General features: G+C 55.9%; 1 protein-coding gene across 1 annotated transcript; it reads left to right on the top strand.

The window, feature by feature from the left end:
- The first annotated feature begins 13,142 nt into the window (after positions 1 to 13,142).
- EGR1 (early growth response 1) lies at positions 13,143 to 17,399 on the top strand. Its single transcript, XM_087815932.1, has 2 exons — positions 13,143 to 13,685; positions 14,404 to 17,399. Exons 1-2 carry the CDS (start codon positions 13,385 to 13,387, stop codon positions 15,738 to 15,740), a joined length of 1,638 nt encoding a protein of 545 aa, XP_087672058.1. The 5' UTR covers positions 13,143 to 13,384; the 3' UTR covers positions 15,741 to 17,399.
- The last annotated feature ends 682 nt before the right edge of the window (positions 17,400 to 18,081 follow it).

Below are 18,081 nucleotides of genomic sequence, written 5' to 3'. Positions count from 1 at the left end.
CCCAGGGTCCTCTTCCTGTGCCAAGCAGACTAGGCCCCATGTGAGCAGACCCATGAGAGCCCAGCCTCTGCTCCACACCCTGCCCCAGCATCTGCCGGGATTTCAGTCAGCCAGGAGGAATGTGCGAAGGAGAGAAGGCATTTAGGAGCCAAGGGGCTCCCAACTCAGTGGAGAGTGGATGCTCATTGGACCTCTGGCACTGGATGAGCCAATAAACCAAACTCTGGCACTTCATTAACTTTGGCCTCTGTGCTTTGTTCTTGCCCCACCCCGATCTAGGTGGGAAGGGCCTGAAGTGAGAAGCAGGGCTCAGCTGTGGGAGGGAGGGGACAAGAGGTCAGAATGTGAACACCAGGAGCTCTGGGGAAATGGTTTTGGGTTCAAGACAGAGTCAGGGGACCAACAGGGGTCAGGACTTAAGAAGGGGTAGGGGCCTCAACCTTCTAGGGCCTCCTGCCCTGAGACCCCTCCCCAAATCGATTTTCTGGTACCTCCTGCCAGGTGTAAGCTCTGGGGACAAAGGCCCCATGAGGCCTCCCAGGCAGGGCTGGAAGGTCAGATGGCCATAGGCTAAAAAATGCTACAAAGGCTAAAAAATGTTAGAGGGGGGGGCTGTAAGCCAGAGACTCTGAAAGGAGGTGGATTGAGGAAAGGTGACAATGGGAACCAGCCCCAAGGTTCATCTCTGACCCTGGGAACCAACCAGGAGACAGGTACCCAAGACTGGGGCTAAAGAAGCAGTGCATGTGGCCCCATAAGGGAGGGGCTGTGCTCTGAGCTGCTGGGCTAGGTTGGAGGACAGGAGGGAGACTGCAGGACATGGGGACTGAGCCCTAGAGAGGTAGAGCCAAGGCCATCAGGGACCAAGGGGTACAACTGGCTGGGATGAGACCCTGGAAGGCAGAACTAGGGAGAAGGGAAAGAATGGCAGGGGCGTTGAAGCAGCATCAGAAGAGAAATAAAAGGACAGAGAGGGAGAGATCGAGGGGAGGAGGAGGGAGGGAGAAGGGAGCAGAGAAAGCGCAGCTCAGTCTCCTGGAAGGAAAATGGAGGAGGCAGAGCATGGGCTGGAGTGGGGAGTGCGGGGACCTAGCCCCAGCCCCTGGCCCCAAGGTTGGCAAACTGCCCCTGCACCAGGCTTTTCTCTTCCTTTCCTGGTAGCATAGGGGTATGTCCAGCCACACGTGAGCCCAGCTCAGGAAAGTCAGGACTGAGGCTGCAGGGCCGGTGAGGTGGGAAAAGCCTTTTTCATCTTCCCTGGAATCCCCCAGTGAACAGTCTTTTCGCCATTGGCCTCTGAGCAAATGTGCCCCTTTATCAGAAAGGAGAGGAAGTGTCAGGGTAGAATTCAGGGGGGAGACTCTCTTGTTCTAGATCTCCAGAGAGTAAGATGCTACAGTCTCATGCTAGCAGCTACTAGCCATATGGCCAGTGAGTTAGGCCCTCTCCAACCTAAATCCCATTTACTGCATTACACACACACACACCCACACACACACACACGCACACACACACACACACGCACACGCACGCACACAGTGACTGGTAGCTAAGGAGGTCACCCCAGATTCTGCACTGCCAGGCTCTCCATGCGCATCTGGGTTTCCCTGTGTCAACAGGAACATGCTCAGATTTCTAAGCTCATTGGTCCGTTGCCATGGAAACAATCATTCTCCTAGAACTTGGCACAGGGCCTGGCCACTGTGGTGCAGGGGAGGAGAAGAGAGATGGAGGGTGACAAAAAGAATGAGTGGGAAGTCTCTCCGGAGGAGGCTGGTGAAGCACGTCTGGGTCTAGGTGAGCCCTTGCCACCTCGTCCGCTGGGACCACCTGCCCTCTCCCCTCCGTCCCAGCAGATCCCTCCAGGCAAGGAGAGTGGGGTCGAGAGGTCAGAACAGAGGTGTGTGGCTAGAGCTATGTGGAGGGTGCTCAGTCACTGCCTGGGTCCCCAGTGGGCACTGAGGGATCATTAGCTTTGGAGTGGGGGCTGAGGTCTAGCCCTGTCCCACAGCCAGATCACCTTGGGGACACTGGGCAGCCCTCCGGGCCTGAGGTTTCCGGCTAGAACGGCCTCAAGCCTGGAGCTGCTTCAGCTGTCTCCCTCTCCCTTCCTTCTATGTGTCCCTCATCCGGAGAACCTGCTTAAAATGGGATTTCCAGGCTATGACGTCAGAGGAAAGCCAGCAGCCTTAGCCTGTGCCAGCTCTTTCTTGATTAGTAGAGCTGACCCCAGCCTTGCTCAGCCTCAAGGAAAGAGGGGTAGGCAGAGGAGCAGGGGCCCTGGGCCATATCTGTGGCCATAACGGGGAGAGACTGTTTCCAGGCCGAAGTCCACTGCTGGCTTCCCCACTGCCTCAAATTTCAGCCAGTACGTGATCATCTTCCTCCCAGATTCCCTCAGTTTTTTCCTGTCCGAGCTGCGTCAAGCCTGGAGGACGAGGGCAGGTCAAGCCTTAGAGCCGTTTGGGTTTTGCCTGCGAGCTTGCGGGGTATCTAGGCTACGCGCAGCGACGCGTGGGAGGAACGCCTGCAAGGAGGAAAAGGCCCACTAGGTGGCGCAGCTCCCTCCCAGTGTGGGATTCCCCGGCCCCTGCAGGGAACAATCTCTCCCGCAGCCCGCCCGCTTGAAACACGGTGAGCACTGTGCCTCACTCCCTGGAGTTGGAGGTTCATGAAGAAAGCATTCTTGTGGGTATACAGGCCAGCTATGGATTCTGAAGCGATCGCTTCTAAGCCCAGCCTGTGTGCACACCCCGTGCCTACTCCCCACAGGAGGTGAGACCAGAGGGCAGGTCCTCCCTTTGGGTGAGGACAGGCCCCTCCTGAGAGCTGGGAAATTGCCAGGCTGACCCAGGAAGGACCTTGCAGCACAAGGGACCCAACTGAGCTTCTGAAATGGCATCTAGAGAGGCTGTTGGAGCTGATTTCAGGGTCAGGTGAGGAGAGGGACCCAAGAGGTGGCAAGGGGTAGGGAACTTGGGAGGGGCAGGGTGGGCCCAGAGGAAAGGAAGCTCACCTGGCTATAGGATTTGATGGGTATGGTAAGGTATTTTTGCAGGAGCCCAGGCCGGGGATCCTTATTAATCTACCTTTTCCTGACCTCTTTCCCAAACTGACCCCACCAGCCTTGCATCCCTAATGAATTACTCTCTCCTTTTGTCCCAGCCAGATGAGTGATCAATAAGTAATGCTGCCTGAAATATTGATGGTGAGTTTTACACCAGGATCCCTTAGCTGTGCCTGTCATTGGGGAACTCGAGAGCTGACAGAGAAATGCATGGCCCCCCAGAGGGCTCTTCCCTGTCTCTGCCAACAGAAGGTCTTTCTTTGCCAAGATTTCAACCTGTTCCCATCTTAGCCAGAATCATGATTCACTTCTATCAAGTAAGAAGAGGAAAGGTCCCCCAGAGACCCACTCAGCCAGCCCCCAGGGAAGGATGGGGTAAGCTAAACCAAGCGGAGACCCTCCTTGACACCACCAGTGCCTCCTGTGATGCGACTGAGATCCCATTTCCTCTGTTTCATGTCCATCTTGGACCTGCCAGGTCCAACTTCCTGAGTGGTGACTCAGAAGGAGACCTGCAACTTCCCTGCCCCACCTCGAGCAGAAGGGACTTAGAGCTCCCAGACTTCTCTGGCCTAGATCACTCTCATCTGGTTTTGTTTTCCCTGGAAGATGGGGAGGAAAGAGAAGGAGGTGAACACTTTTGAGCCCTCTCGAGCTCACCTTGCCCTATGCCAGTGCCCTTTGCAGAAGCCTGGCCTACTCAAATCTTTGCATGCACAGTGCCATCTGCACAAGCACTCTTGTTTTCCTGCTTCAGCATGGTCAAGTCCTGCATGAGCTTCAAGTCTCAGCTTAGTTGGGACTCCCCCACTCCACTCCCTCCAGGCCCCTGTGGCATCCTGCTCTTCCTCCCTGATGGACCCTGTTTGGTCCTTGCCTGTTTCCCCACCACACTGAAAGCCATGTAGTAGGCCATGGGCCTACCTGGTTCCCCACTATTTCCCCAGCATCTGGTATGGAGCCTGGCATACAGTAAGCACTCGGCACATTTTTGTGGAATGTTTGAATGATGTCCCTGCAGCACTCCTGGAAAAACACCAACCTTCAAACCTCAGAATCCCTCTGCTGAGCTGTTTGCCTACACCTGAGGATGGTACAGCTGCTGCCCAGATCAGCCCCCCCCCCCCCTGATTGCCCGGCATGTGCTCAGGCCCACTTGCTCTCCTTTTCTCTCTCTCTCTCTCTCTCTCACACACAGATGGGAGTCAGCTTTCCAGCCACATTCAGTTCTCACTTTAATTCAAAAGCTAAATTGGGAGGAAGAGCAGCTTCACACTCCCAATTTAGCCTGGGAGAGAAAAAGGGAGACAGCCTGGATGTTGCCAGGGAAAGGAGAAAGTTGGGTTTGGGGTGGGGAGTGATGACAAACATACCCAAGAGAAGACTAGAAACCCCCACCACCCAGCTCCTAAAAATAAACCATATAGAACCATGGCCCCAGAGTGACCCCTATAAAGCCTCTTTCCTATTTCAGTGCAGCCATTCCAGGCATTATCCCTGTCTAGGGGTGGGGTTAGGGGAGGCAGAGGAAACTCTGGTTATCAAAACTATCCAAAGAGGGAGATACTGCTGCTTTGGCCACTGGTAGTAAGAAACCAGGAAGCCCTTCTTAAATCTAACTTTAATCTCTCTTGTGATCGCTGAGAGGATGATGACAGAGCCCACAGACAGATACTTTCCCACTAATATTCATAACAGCATCATTCACAGATGTCAATAGGTGGAAATAACCCAAATGTCCATCAACAGATGAGTGGATAAACACAATGCGGTATATCCATATGATGGAATATCATTTAGCCTTAGAAAAAAAGGAAATTCTACCACATGCTGCCACATGGATGAACCTTGAGAACGTTATGCTAAGTAAAATAAGCCAGTGGCCAAAGCACAAATATGATTCCACTTATGAGGTACCTAGAATAGGCAAATTCATAGAGACAGGAACTATAACAGAGGTTGCCAGGGGCTGGGGGGAGGGAGCAGGATGGGGAATTAGTGTTTTAGCTACAGAGTTTTTGTTTGGGGTGATGAAAATAAAAAGTTCTGGAAAAAGGATAGTGGTGATGGTTGTGCGACACTGTGAATGTGCTTAATGCCACTGGATCGTACACTTAAAATGGTTAAAATATGCTATGTCTATTTTACCACAATAATTTTTTTTAAAAGACACTGAGTCCAGTGTCAGCTTTAAGACAGTCATCCTGCCACGATGGCTCTGTCTGTGACTGAACCAGAGGGGAACTGGGTGCTATAAGTTCCAAGGATGCCCTCCGTTTGCGTGCTGATAGGAATAGAAGTGCTGCCTTGCCCGGCCGGGCGTGGCTCAGCGGTTGAGCATCTACCTAGGATCCAGGCGATCGGGGTTCGATTCCTGGTCAGGGCACATGCTTGGGTTTTGGGCTCGATCCCCAGTTGGGGGCGTGCAGGAGGCAGCCGATCAATGACTCTCTCATCATTGATGTTTCTCTCTCTCTCTCTCTCTCCTTTCCTCTCTCTGAAATCAATGAAGATATATTTAAAAAGAAAAAAAAGAAGTGCTGCCTCAGCCCAGAGCAAAGCCAAGACCCCTCTGCGGATCTTCCTAGGGAGAGGCGCTAACTCTCCCTCCCTCTTATCACCGCTTGTCAGTGTGATAAGCTGGATGGAAGCTCTTCCTCCTGCTTCCAGGCCCCAGCTTCCTCTTCTGTCACTCACTCTGATGTTGCTCTAAAACAGGGTTTCCACATGGCTGGAGTGGGGGGGTGGCTGGAGGAGGAAAATGAGAGGACCCCCTTCCACCCAGCCTCTCTGACTAGCCTGCTGCCCCTGTACCAAGGGAATGGATGCACTTGGTGCAGAGCTGCCTATCAACAAACTTGGGCATCAGGTTTTTCTTGCTCTCTGCCTCCGACGGGAGGCCCCTGAAGGGAGCCTGTGAGAACTGGTGCTGATGCGTCCAGCCCTTGCCCTCTCTCCTGGACTATTGCATGGGTTCCTGGCTGGCTCACCACCAGTCCCTCTCCACCCAGACTCCTGCCGTTATTTTAAAATGGCAAGTTGGCTTTCTGACTGCCTGGGAACCACTTCAGTGGGTGGGGGCTGGATTAGGGGCTCCCATTCTCACCGTACTTCCCCTGTGGGAGCATGGATCACACTTTCGCCCTTGCCTGTTTGCTAGTCTTGTCTCGCCCGCGAGGCTGTGAACTGCAGAAGGAATACCCGGCTTACTTTTCTTTGCATCATTAATGCCTAGAGCAGAGCAGAAGTTTGATAAATAATTGTTGAATGAGTGAATTGAAATGATCTGTTCACATGTCTGTCTCCCCTATTCCACTGGACTCAGGAACCCCTGTAAGGCGAAAGCTTTGTCCAACTCATTCTGGAACCCCAGAGAATAGTTTTTGGTATGAGGTGGGGTTCAGCTAGAGGGTTCTGAAATCAGACTGTCTGGACTGGAATCCTGGCTCCACCTTTGCCCGGCTCTCTGACCTTGAGCAAGTCACGGGCCTCCTCTGAGTCTGTTTCCTCATCAATGAAATGGGGGTGAGTATGCACTGAGGCACTGTGAGGACAAATGCCTATTGTGTCGAGTGTTTAGCACAGAGACTCTCAGATCTTCAGTGTGTCTGGGGAGAGGGGTGTGTGTTAGAGAATTCACCTAGAGATCAAGGAAAATCAGAGGAAACACGCACCACCGCTGATGGCTGCATTCTCGTGTTTGGAGGTGGGGGTGGGGAGATGAGGGCAGGACCAGAGCAAGGCAACCCCAGGGGCTGCCTGCCCCCTCGCACCAGGTCTGCAGAGTCCAAGCTCACCCGCCATGAGCTGAGCAGCCCCGGCTCTGGGCAGTGGTGAGGGGCCAGAAATAACCATGGTTGCTATTCCTGCCTTTCTGGGCTGGATGGGAACACTGCCTTTCTAATCTAAAGGCTGCTCTAGACTTCCTGCACATCAGTGGGCTCTTATGTAACACTCCCCTCCCTCTGCCTGCCCAAGGAGCTTCCAGAGATTTCTGCAGTCAGCTTTGCCTTTGCCGCACACTCAGCTCAGGTAGGGGAACAGAGAATTCACCATAGGCTAGATTGTCCTCTAAGCCCAGGGTCCTGCCAGCACCGGCCTGGGAGAGAGGCCACTCGGCATAGAGAAGAGGGACTGATGTCCAAGGACAGTAGTTGCTTTCTGCATCTGCAGGGAACTCTGGGACAGAGAGGACCGGGGGAGCCTTCCCTAAGTGTTCACCTACCTCCACCCACTCCCTCTTCCCTTAACAGGCCTCTGTGCCACCTCCCCAAGTCATTATGCCCCAGTGCCTTCCACTTCAGGCCCAACCTAACTCTGTCTGGCACATGACCCCTCAGACAGACTCTGAGGACAGCAGCCCAGACCCCAAATCTCTCAGGCAGAGCCCCGGCCCTGGGCCAAGTCCTACATGGTCTCTTCCCTACAGCCGCTGGGTTCCATCTGGAGCCTGCCGGGGCACCCTCTTCAGAGCCCAGGAGACGCCCTCTGCATCAATTTGCATGGGTCCTTTCCAGAACCGGTCTCCAGCTATGCTAGGACTCAGGTTCCCCTCTGGCACCCAGTCCCCCATCTGTAATTGGAGTAGATGAGACGGCTTCACGCTCCAACACTCCAGATGATTCTCTCTCTCATCTCCCCTGCCTTTGTCTGTATCTCTATTTCTCCCCACCTTCTCCGTGAACCTTCTGTCCCACCCTCTACCTGGCCTCTTCAGGTTTCTTCTCACCCCTCAAGACCCTCCCTGGGGTGGGAGCAAAGCTGCCCCACCCCCACTGGAGACCAAGCCCTCCATGTTTCCGTCAGAGCCCATCAGCCATCGGAAAGTGTGACAGGCACCCCAGGCAGAACCAAAAACAGAGTCACTTCCTGAGCCCCAGGGCCGGCCACAGCCGTGGCAAACCACAATCTGAACAGCACATGTGGGTGCTGACGTAGCCCGGGTTTGGGGAGAAGGAAGCGGCAGTGGAAAAAGGGGCTTGTTTTTCTTTGAGAGCTGCAACCTGCTCTGCCCTGGGTTGGGGTCTGAGACAGGATGGTTCCTTCTGGCTTTCTCCTGGAGCTCCTGCTGCATGGACAAGCTCGGTTCCTCCCTCACCTCTGCCTCCTCCGTCTCCCGTTTGCAAGGAAAGTCTGAGCACACACAGCAGCTCAGACCTGCAGATCCTCCGAGGGCCCCTCACCTTTCCCAGGACTTCTGGATGAGTTACCTGGTAGCCAACGTCTGAGGGTCCCAGACTCATCCCTAAACACATCTTGAGGCCCCATGGGCACCCAGACCAGGGTGCAGGAGTGGCTCAGAGCTTTCCTTACCCTCAACTTGGTTTCCTTTAGGCCCCAGGCCAGTTGTCCCATCTGGGCTGTTGGTCACAAGTTGGGTGCTCATAAGCCCAACCTGAGACTTGATTCCTTGGAAGAGGACAATTCTTTTCACCATGTTACCTCCCCTTTCTGTCTCCTAAGTCACAGCAAACAGGAGTGTGCCACTGGCCAAAACACAGACCAGAGGAGTGGGGGGATAACTCAGATGCCCCCAGCCCTGCTGCTGAGACAAGCAGCATAACCCTACCCAGGACACGGGCTCTCAGGCCTTCCCTTTCACTGGTTGCCCCATCTCAGAGAGGGCTTAGGTCTGGCTGCATGTAGGGGCTTTGAGCCAGCTCCTCTCACTGCTCCTGGGCAGAAACTGCCTTCCAGGAGCATACACCACGAAGACTGGGCAGAGTTGAGAAGGCCACCTTCTCTTCTGTATGAGCTGTAGAGGGCAGAGCAAAGGAGATGAGAGTGGAGGGGTACAGCTGAACCCTAAACATTCTCACTGCCCACATCTTAGCCTGAAGCTCCAGACTGATCATGGCCAAACCTCTCTCCCTCCTGAGGCCTTTACACAGCTGTCCCCTTTGCCTGGAATGCTCTCCCAACCACAGTCCTCTACAGAGTTGGTTTCCTCTCATCCTTGATATCTGTATAAATGTCACCTCCTCTGAGACGACTTCCCCACCTCTCTAGTATGTTGCACTTATCATAATCTGAAATTATCCTTTATATTTATGTAGCTGTTTAATTCCATTTATCCCACTGAATGGTAGTTTCCAGAAAGGCAAAACTGTATCTGTCTTCCCCACTCTGGAATCCCCAAGACTTAGCACTGCATCTAATACAAGCAGTGGCCGCTAAACTTTTTTTTAAATGAATGTTTTCTTCAACCTTACCCCCTACTACTTCCCAGTAGGAGCCCTCTCTACGCCAGCCCATTTTCCCCAGATAGACAACACATGGGCTCTCCTGGCCACCCCCCCACCCCCACCCCGGCCTGAAACTACCTCTCGCTTGGCCCTTCTCACGTTCTTTCTCCTCCAGAACCTCATCATCCCTGCCCTACTCTCAGTCCCCTGAAACAACTTCCCCCCCACCCCCTACGTCCTTTGGTGTAACTGGCTTTTGGTGGCTGATGGGGCTGCTTCCTTTTTTTTTTATTATTGATTTGAGAAAGAGAGAGAGAGAGAGAGAGAGAAACATCAATTTGTTGTTCCACTTATTTATACGTTCATTGGTTGATTCTTATATGTGCCCTGACCAGGGATCAAATCCACAACCTTGGCATATGGGGACGACTCTTTAACTAACTGAGCTGCCCGGCTAGGGCTTGCTTCCTAGTCTTAATTCTCATGTAACAGAACCCAGACTTCCACCCAACAGTAAATTCCTTAGAGACAGGGGCCTATGCCTTAGGCCTTACCCAGGCCTTGCCTACAGTTAGTCCTCAGAAAGGTTGCTGTGGATAATGGGTGTATTAATCAGAACCTCCTGGGTTGTGAGAAACAGAATTATTAAAATGAGCCTGTTTTATTTTTATTAAATAAAAGAGGAACTCAACTGGTCTGCATAACTAAAACTCCCAGGCTTTATCCAGAGACTTACTCTCTGTAGGTAGGTCTTTTCTCTCTGATTTCCACTGCACTGGCTTCATTCTCAGGCAGGCTCTCCAGTCTTGATGGCAGGATGGCCTCCAGGCTCACATTCCATTGGCTGAGTACCACCAGGGAAAGAGAATTCCTCTTTTTCGAGAGTCCCAGAAGTGATTCTCATTGGCCTGGTTTGAGTGATGTGCCTATCTGGACTCAATCTCCATGACTAGGAAGATGGAATGCTCCTAGGCTGGACCATCCCTAGATGGATGGCCTGGCATGGGTAACATACCCACTCCTAGGTGTGGGATGGGGTTAACTTCCCCCAACCACATGGACTGGGGTGGCTCCTCAAAGGAAATCGCTGGCTGGGGAGTAGTTCCAGAGCCCAGCTTAAGTGAGGACCTTAAGATACCTTAGGTCAGCTTGCACATTAGAATCATAGGAGAACCAGCTTGCCCTGCTTGGAGAAGAAGGATGTGCTCTTGGGGTCCAGGCAGCTCTCCAGGGACAGAACAGGGATCCTAGGGTGACCTGCCTGCTCAGTTTTGGAGCTCACAAGCTCAGAAAGATTATGATTCAGTTGGTCTAAGGTAAAACCTTTCTTTTTCAGAGCTCCAGGGGTGATTCTGCTGCATAGTCAAGGTTGAAAAATTCTGCTCTAGGAAATGATGTTCTGCAGCAAGAAGGATTTAGATTAGCTGTACGGGACAATGTCCCATGTTAGAATTGGAATGTTTCTTCCTCTCTGTACCACTGGTCGGTCAGAAAAGGGTCACTGGGGCTTGCCTGGAGTCTGAGGATGGGTGGGTGAACTGTGGGTTACCCTGTGGATCAAAAGCCCCTGAAAACAACAACAGTCACTGTTTATTGAATGCCAACTGCAAGGCAGGCACTGTGCTTTGGGACTTCACAGATGGCAGTCCAAGTAAGTTTCAGTCTTCATGACATCCTCCGTGTGGGTGACATTAACATTAACCCTATTTTACAGTTGAAGAGAGATACAAAAAGCCTGGGGTAGGTACCCCACCAGGGAGTGGCAAAATGGACATTCAGACACAGAACCATAGGACCCTGCCTGGCTTGGCATTCCTGCCCTGCAGGAGGTCTCAGACAGGTTCATCACTCCTGCCCCTAAATGGACAACTCGTTAGGTAGGTAGGTGGTGGGAGTGGGCCTTCTTCCCAGCCCTAAGCACTTGGGATGGGGAGCTCAGACCTAGGGCAGAGAGACAAGGGAGTCCTGGTTCATTGCTGGATTCCTCAAGCAGATTTTTATAAGAAAATGTCAGAGTGTGTGTGTGGGGCGGGGCGGGTAGGAGGGTGTTACAGGGGGATGAAGCCCAAGGAAGAGAGTTACAACCCCCCTCCCTCCTCCCCCCATTCAAACTCCTTGACCCCGACCTCCTGAGGCTGTTTGGGTTCCTGGAGACCTTGACCTGCCGTCTTCCCTCCAGGTGTCATCAGCATCCTCCTCCCACACACATACCTTCTGCTTTCCTTTTAAATTCAGAAAAACAACACCTCCCCTGGATTCAGAGCTAGAGCCGGAGTCCTCCGCACCCGTCATCCCTGTCGTCTCCGGGGCTCACTGAACTGCGGACGGGGAAGGGCTTCCCTGCTTGCGTCCAACTCCTGGGAGACCTGCGGTAACGGTTCCCGCCCACACACCTGCCCCCCGCTCAGGGAGGGGAGCGGCAGCCCGCCCCGGGTCTAGTCGCCGCGGCGGCGGCTCCCCCGGGACTGCAGGGAGAGCCCCGGCGGCGGCGCCTGCTCAGTTCGAGCTCACTGCGTCTAAGGCTCCCCACGCCTGGCTGGGCGCCCAGCACAGCAGCCGGGGGGGGGGGGGGGGGGGGGGGGGGGGGGGGGCAGGGACCGCTCGGCCAGGGGCTCTGGGAACCGAGCTGGAGAGGGACCTCCAGGGGGCAGCACCGAACCGCTAAGCAGGTCCTCTCTAGGTGCCAGCCAGGGGTCCCCAGAACGCCCATAGGGAAGCCCCCTTTTCAGATTCACGCACTGCCCACCCCACCTCCGCCTGTTCTGGATAAACATGGGAAAGTCTCCCACCACTACAAGGATCACCAGCCCCTGGTGGGAAAAGGACTCAGGTCTCCCCTAGGTGAAACAGGTTCCCTCATCCGGTCACCCAAAGGTGGTCTCTTTCCCGCAGGGGACCAGGGAATAGCCATTCGGTTCTGGGTGGCGCAGAGAGATCCCCACGCTCCAACATCTCACTGGAAAATGTCGGAGCAGCAGGCGTCCACTGCAACGCAGAGGAACCCAGGAACCATGTGGTTATCATTTCCTAGCCTCAGTTTCCCCGGCGACACCCGGAAAGGCACCTGGTCGCTCGTCTAGGCCCGGGGTCAAGGCCCCGCCTCTCCTGGGCGGCCTCTGACCCCGCTGCCCAGCCGCTCCTCCCCCTCGCTCCCGCCCCGCTCCCACGGTCCCTGAGGTGGGCGGGCGGGCGCTGGATGACGGCGACAGAACCCAGGCCCGACTCGCCCTCGCCCCCGCCGCGGGCCGGGCTTCCCCGGCCCGGTCCCCGCCGAGGAGCCGCCTGCGCCGCGGTGCGCCCGAGCCCTCCTCGCCTGGGCGTCCCCCGCTTTCGCGCGCGTTCGGGCTCCCGGCTGGTAACCAGGGAGGAGGGAGGGAGCCGGGGAGCAGCCAGCGGGACCCGGAAACGCCATATAAGGAGCAGGAAGGATCCCCCGCCGGAACTGCCCTTATTTGGTCAGCGCCTTATTTGGAGCGGCTCGATATGGCTCGGCCGCTTCCGGCCCGGGAGGAGGGGAGGAGGCGGGGGGAAGGGGCGGAGGGAAGGGGCGGGGGCAACGTCTGGAACTCCGGGGCAGCTTGGGCGCGGGAGTCCCCAGCCGCGGCTTGAGCCTTAGGCTTTCTCGCGGTTTGGGCTCCCAGGGTGCGGGAGGCGGCGTGGGGCCCGGGGTGCGGGATGGCGGTGCCCACCGTCTCGGATGCGGGGGGGCTTCACGTCACTCCGGGTCCTCCCGGCCGGTCTTGCCATATTAGGGCTTCCTGCTTCCCATATATGGCCATGTACGTCACGACGAAGGCTGGCCCTCGCGGGTCCAGACCCTTCAAATAGAGGCGGATCCGGGGAGTCGCGAGAGATCCCAGCGCGCAGAACTTGGGGAGCCGCCGCCGCCAGCTACCGCCGCCGCCAGCTTCCGCCGCCCAGGACCGGCCCCCGCCCGGCCTCGGTAGCCACGCCGCGTCCGCGCCGGCTGGCGGCGAGGGCTAAGCCTGGGAACCCCACCTGCGCTCTGCACACTGTGCCCGAGCCCCGCATGTGACCCGGCCAGGTCCCCGAGAGTGTGTGTCCCCCGCATCTCCAGCCCCGGGCTGCGCCCACCCGCCCCAACACCGGCTCTCCAGCCCGCCCGTCCGGGATGGCCGCGGCCAAGGCCGAGATGCAGCTGATGTCCCCGCTGCAGATCTCCGACCCGTTCGGCTCCTTTCCTCACTCGCCCACCATGGACAACTACCCAAAGCTGGAGGAGATGATGCTGCTGAGCAACGGGGCTCCCCAGTTCCTCGGGGCCGCCGGCGCCCCTGAGGGCAGCGGCGCTAACGGCAGCGGCAGCAGCGGGGGCGGCGGAGGTGGCGGGGGCGGCAGCACCGGCAGCAGCGGCAGCGCCTTCAACCCTCAAGGGGAGGCGGGCGAGCAGCCCTACGAGCACCTCACCTCAGGTAAGCGGCGGCCCGCGCCGGGGAATCGCCCCTTCGCCACCGTCCTAACGTTCGGCCCTTCCCCGTGGCCTTGGCAGCGCCCCCCCCCCCCCCCCGGCCGTAGCAGCGCTGCTGGACCTCAGGGATGCAAGTGGGGTTTCCCTTCTATTTCTCGCATCCCCAGGGCCCCGTGTTAGAGGGGTGCCTGGGGGACATCCACCCCCCACCCCCCCCCTTCCCCGTCCCTAGCGGTGCGCAGAGGAGCGAGCTTTTGTTTTGGATGGAGAGCTCTGGGGCTGCGTGGGTGGGTGGGGGTGGGGGCGGGCTTGTGTTGACGAGCAGGACCGCGAGCCCCCCCCCCCCCCGAGGAGCCTGCCTCGCCAGCCGCCGGCCCCTAAGGAAGGGCTGCGATGCGGGGCCAGGGGGGTGCCCCGGCCCCCCCGGGGGGGGGATGCGCACTAGCGAGGCGGAGGGGTGCTGGCGGGAATCCCGGGGCCGCGCGGCCGCCGCGGCGGAGCGCCGGGAGCCGCAGCGGAGGGGGATTCTCGTGTTTGCGTCAGCTGTTGTTGAATCGGGCTCCGCCGCTGGCGCGCGCCCAGGAACATTGCAATCTGCTGCGATCAATTATTAACCGGCGCGGCGGCGCGCCGACCTCTCGGGCCGGCCGCTCCGCTCCCCCGCGTCCCCCTGCGGTCGCTCGGCGGTAACCAAGCCTCCTCCCTCTCTTTTCCCTTGCCAGAGTCCTTTCCTGACATCTCGCTGAATAACGAGAAGGTTCTGGTGGAGACGAGCTACCCCAGCCAGACCACGCGGCTGCCCCCCATCACCTACACTGGCCGCTTCTCTCTGGAGCCCGCACCCAACAGTGGCAACACCTTGTGGCCTGAGCCCCTCTTCAGCCTGGTCAGCGGGCTCGTGAGCATGACCAACGCACCCGCCACCTCCTCCTCGGCACCGTCTCCGGCGGCCTCCTCCTCCTCCTCCTCCTCGGCCTCCCAGAGCCCACCCCTGAGCTGCGCGGTGCAGTCCAGCGACAGCAGCCCCATTTACTCAGCGGCGCCCACCTTCCCCACGCCCAACGCCGACATCTTCCCCGAGCCGCAGAGCCAGGCCTTCCCGGGCCCCGCGGGCACCGCGCTCCAGTACCCGCCTCCCGCCTACCCGGCCGCCAAGGGCAGCTTCCAGGTCCCCATGATCCCAGACTATCTGTTTCCACAACAGCAGGGGGACCTGGGCCTGGGCACCCCAGACCAGAAGCCCTTCCAGGGCCTGGAGGGCCGCACCCAGCAGCCGTCGCTCACGCCCCTCTCCACCATCAAGGCCTTTGCCACGCAGTCGGGCTCCCAGGACCTAAAGGCCCTCAACACCACCTACCAGTCCCAGCTCATCAAACCCAGCCGCATGCGCAAGTACCCCAACCGGCCCAGCAAGACGCCCCCCCACGAACGCCCCTACGCCTGCCCGGTGGAGTCCTGCGACCGCCGCTTCTCGCGCTCAGATGAGCTCACCCGCCACATTCGCATCCACACCGGCCAGAAGCCCTTCCAGTGTCGCATCTGCATGCGCAACTTCAGCCGCAGCGACCACCTCACCACCCACATCCGCACCCACACGGGCGAGAAGCCCTTCGCCTGCGACATCTGCGGGAGAAAGTTTGCCAGGAGCGATGAACGCAAGAGGCATACCAAGATCCACCTGCGGCAGAAAGACAAAAAGGCAGACAAAGGTGGTGTTGGTGTGGCCTCCTCAGCGGGGGGCCCGTCCCTCTCTTCCTACTCGTCACCCGTGGCTACCTCCTACACCTCCCCGGTCACTACCTCTTACCCATCCCCAGCCACCACCTCGTACCCATCACCTGTGCCCACCTCCTATTCCTCTCCGGGCTCCTCGACCTACCCATCCCCTGTGCACAGTGGCTTCCCCTCGCCCTCGGTGGCCACCACATACTCCTCGGTTCCCCCTGCTTTCCAAGTTGGCAGCTTCCATTCCTCAGCTGTCACCAACTCCTTCAGCTCCTCCACGGGGCTTTCGGACATGACAACCACCTTTTCTCCCAGGACAATTGAAATTTGCTAGAGGAAAACAGGGGAAAGGGAGAAAAAAGAAACACAAGAGACTTAAAGGACAGGAGGAGATGGCCCTAGGAAGGCTTCCTCTCAGGAGGCCAGATGGAGGTTCTCAGAGCCAGTCCTCCCGCTCTGCTTGGCCCCAGGGTCAGCATGGAAATTCTGTTGGCCAACAGTCCTTTCTGCCCTCTTCCCCTTCCTCCTCTGCTCCCTTTGACTTCAGCTGCCTGAAACAGCCATGTCCAAGTTCTTCACCTCTACCCAAAGAACTTGATCTGCATGGATTTTGGATATATATCATTTCAGTATCATCTCCGCCGTATGCCTGACCCCTCGCTCCCTTCAACGCTAGAAAATCAAATTGGCAGAAATGGGGTTTGGGCCCCTCAGAGCCCAGCCCTGTACCCTTGTACAGTGTCTGTGCCATGGATTTCGTTTCTCTTGGGGTCCTCTTGATGTGAAAGATAATTTGCATATTCTATTGTATTATTTGGAGTTAGGGCCTCACTTTGGGAAAAAACAAAAACAAAAAAAAAGAAAAGCCAAGCAAACCAATGGTGATCCTTCATTTGTGATGAGGCTGTGATTAAGTTTGAAGCCTTTTTTGAAACAGTCCTTGGTATTAATCAGAGCATGTGTCAGAGTGATGTTCCGTTAACCTTTTGTAAATACTGCCCGACTGTACTCTCACATGTGGCAAAACATGGTTTGGTTTTTCTTCTTTTTTTCTGAAAGTGGTTTTTCTCGTCCTTTTAGTTTAAAAAGTTTCAAGTCTTGGTGCCTTTTGTGCGATGCGCCTTGCTGACAGCTTGACATGTGCCAGTTTAAGGGACGTGCTCACCTCTAGCCTTAAGGGGGGCAGGGAGTGATGACTCGGGGGACGCTTTTGAAGCAAAATGAGGAAGAGGGCTGAGCAGAGCCTCGGTTCTCCAGAATGTAAGAAGAAAAAAAAAATCTAAAACAAAATCTGAACTCTCAAAAGTCTATTTTTTTAACTGAAAATGTAAATTTATAAATATATTCAGGAGTTGGAATGTTGCAGTTACCTACTGAGTAGGCGGCGATTTTTGTATGTTATGAACATGCAGTTCATTATTTTGTGGTTTTATTTTACTTTGTACTTGTGTTTGCTTAAACAAAGTGACTGTTTGGCTTATAAACACATTGAATGCGCTTTCTTGCTCATGGGATATGTGGTGTATATCCTTCAGAAGAATTAAAAAGAAAAATAAAATAGCGGTGGTTGCGCGTTTCTTTCCTGGACTGGGGGTGGGCTCTGGAGTCGCACTCCCTGTTGAGGGGTTTGAGGGGCTTTTACAGAGACAAGGATATTCCCCACCAGAGTTGCGGGGGCCACTGTGTGTCATTGGAGTGAATTCTTTTTTAAAAACTGACTTTAGAAAGGGAAGAAGGGAGAGCGAGAGAGACACATCGATCGGTTGCCTCCCGTTTGTGCCCCAACCAAGGATCGAACCCGCAACCTAGGTTTGTGCCCTGAGCAAGAATTGAACCTGTGACCAACCATCCAATGCACGTGACAACACTCCAACCAGCTGAGCCACACTGACCAGGCTGGAGTGAATTCTTTATGAGGACTAGTGTAGATCTCCTTGATTGTGGGCCTGTTCCTCCGCAATCTGGTTGGGCTGCAGCCTTATCTTGGTTAGTTAAAGCTAAAGAAGGCCAGAGATTGGGGTGGAACACATGTAGTCAGAGGCAGTGCTATTCTCCCAGATGTTCAGCCAGCCCTGCCCCCCCCCATCTCTACCATGGGCTGGGAAAATCTATGTCCTTGGGAATTCTTGCCATATGCACTTGGCAGGAGTTAAGGGTTGGGCACAGGGTTTTGGGAAGCAGTAAAAGCTGGAGCTGACTCAGCCTCTCCCTCCCATCCTCCATGTCCCCAGAAACCTGAGGGTGTTGAAGAAACTTAGGAGAGACGAGGGCCAGTTCTCAAGCCAAGAATCCTTCCAGGAAGAAATCTCATTACTTGCCAGCTGGAACTGCCATCTTTGGCAGCTTCCGGGGACATGAGACAGAGTGAGCAGGAGGCTGGCCTGGTGTTTAAGGTTCCCATCCAGACCAAGTCTTTACCTGTTTTGTAGGAGGCCTGGGATGCTAGGTTCCTCTGGCCCCACGCCATGAGGGTCCACACTCAATGACTAGAGCAATCGTTCGGGCTAGTGAGCACCTGTCTATTCTGAGAGGCCACAACAGCAATGCAGATTGTCATTTGGGGAGACAGAGAGGTAAGCCAAAAATTATAGCACGGTATTATGTTATATAATATGGTTAATCATGGGGCTCTATGGGAGCACAGAGGACACCCAACCCACCCTGGGGCGTAGGAA

This window comes from Miniopterus natalensis, chromosome 4 (assembly GCF_054644295.1).
Source record: "Miniopterus natalensis isolate mMinNat1 chromosome 4, mMinNat1.hap1, whole genome shotgun sequence".
In the NCBI taxonomy this organism is placed as follows: domain Eukaryota; kingdom Metazoa; phylum Chordata; class Mammalia; order Chiroptera; family Miniopteridae; genus Miniopterus; species Miniopterus natalensis.
This window is presented reverse-complemented; position numbering and strand designations above follow the sequence as displayed.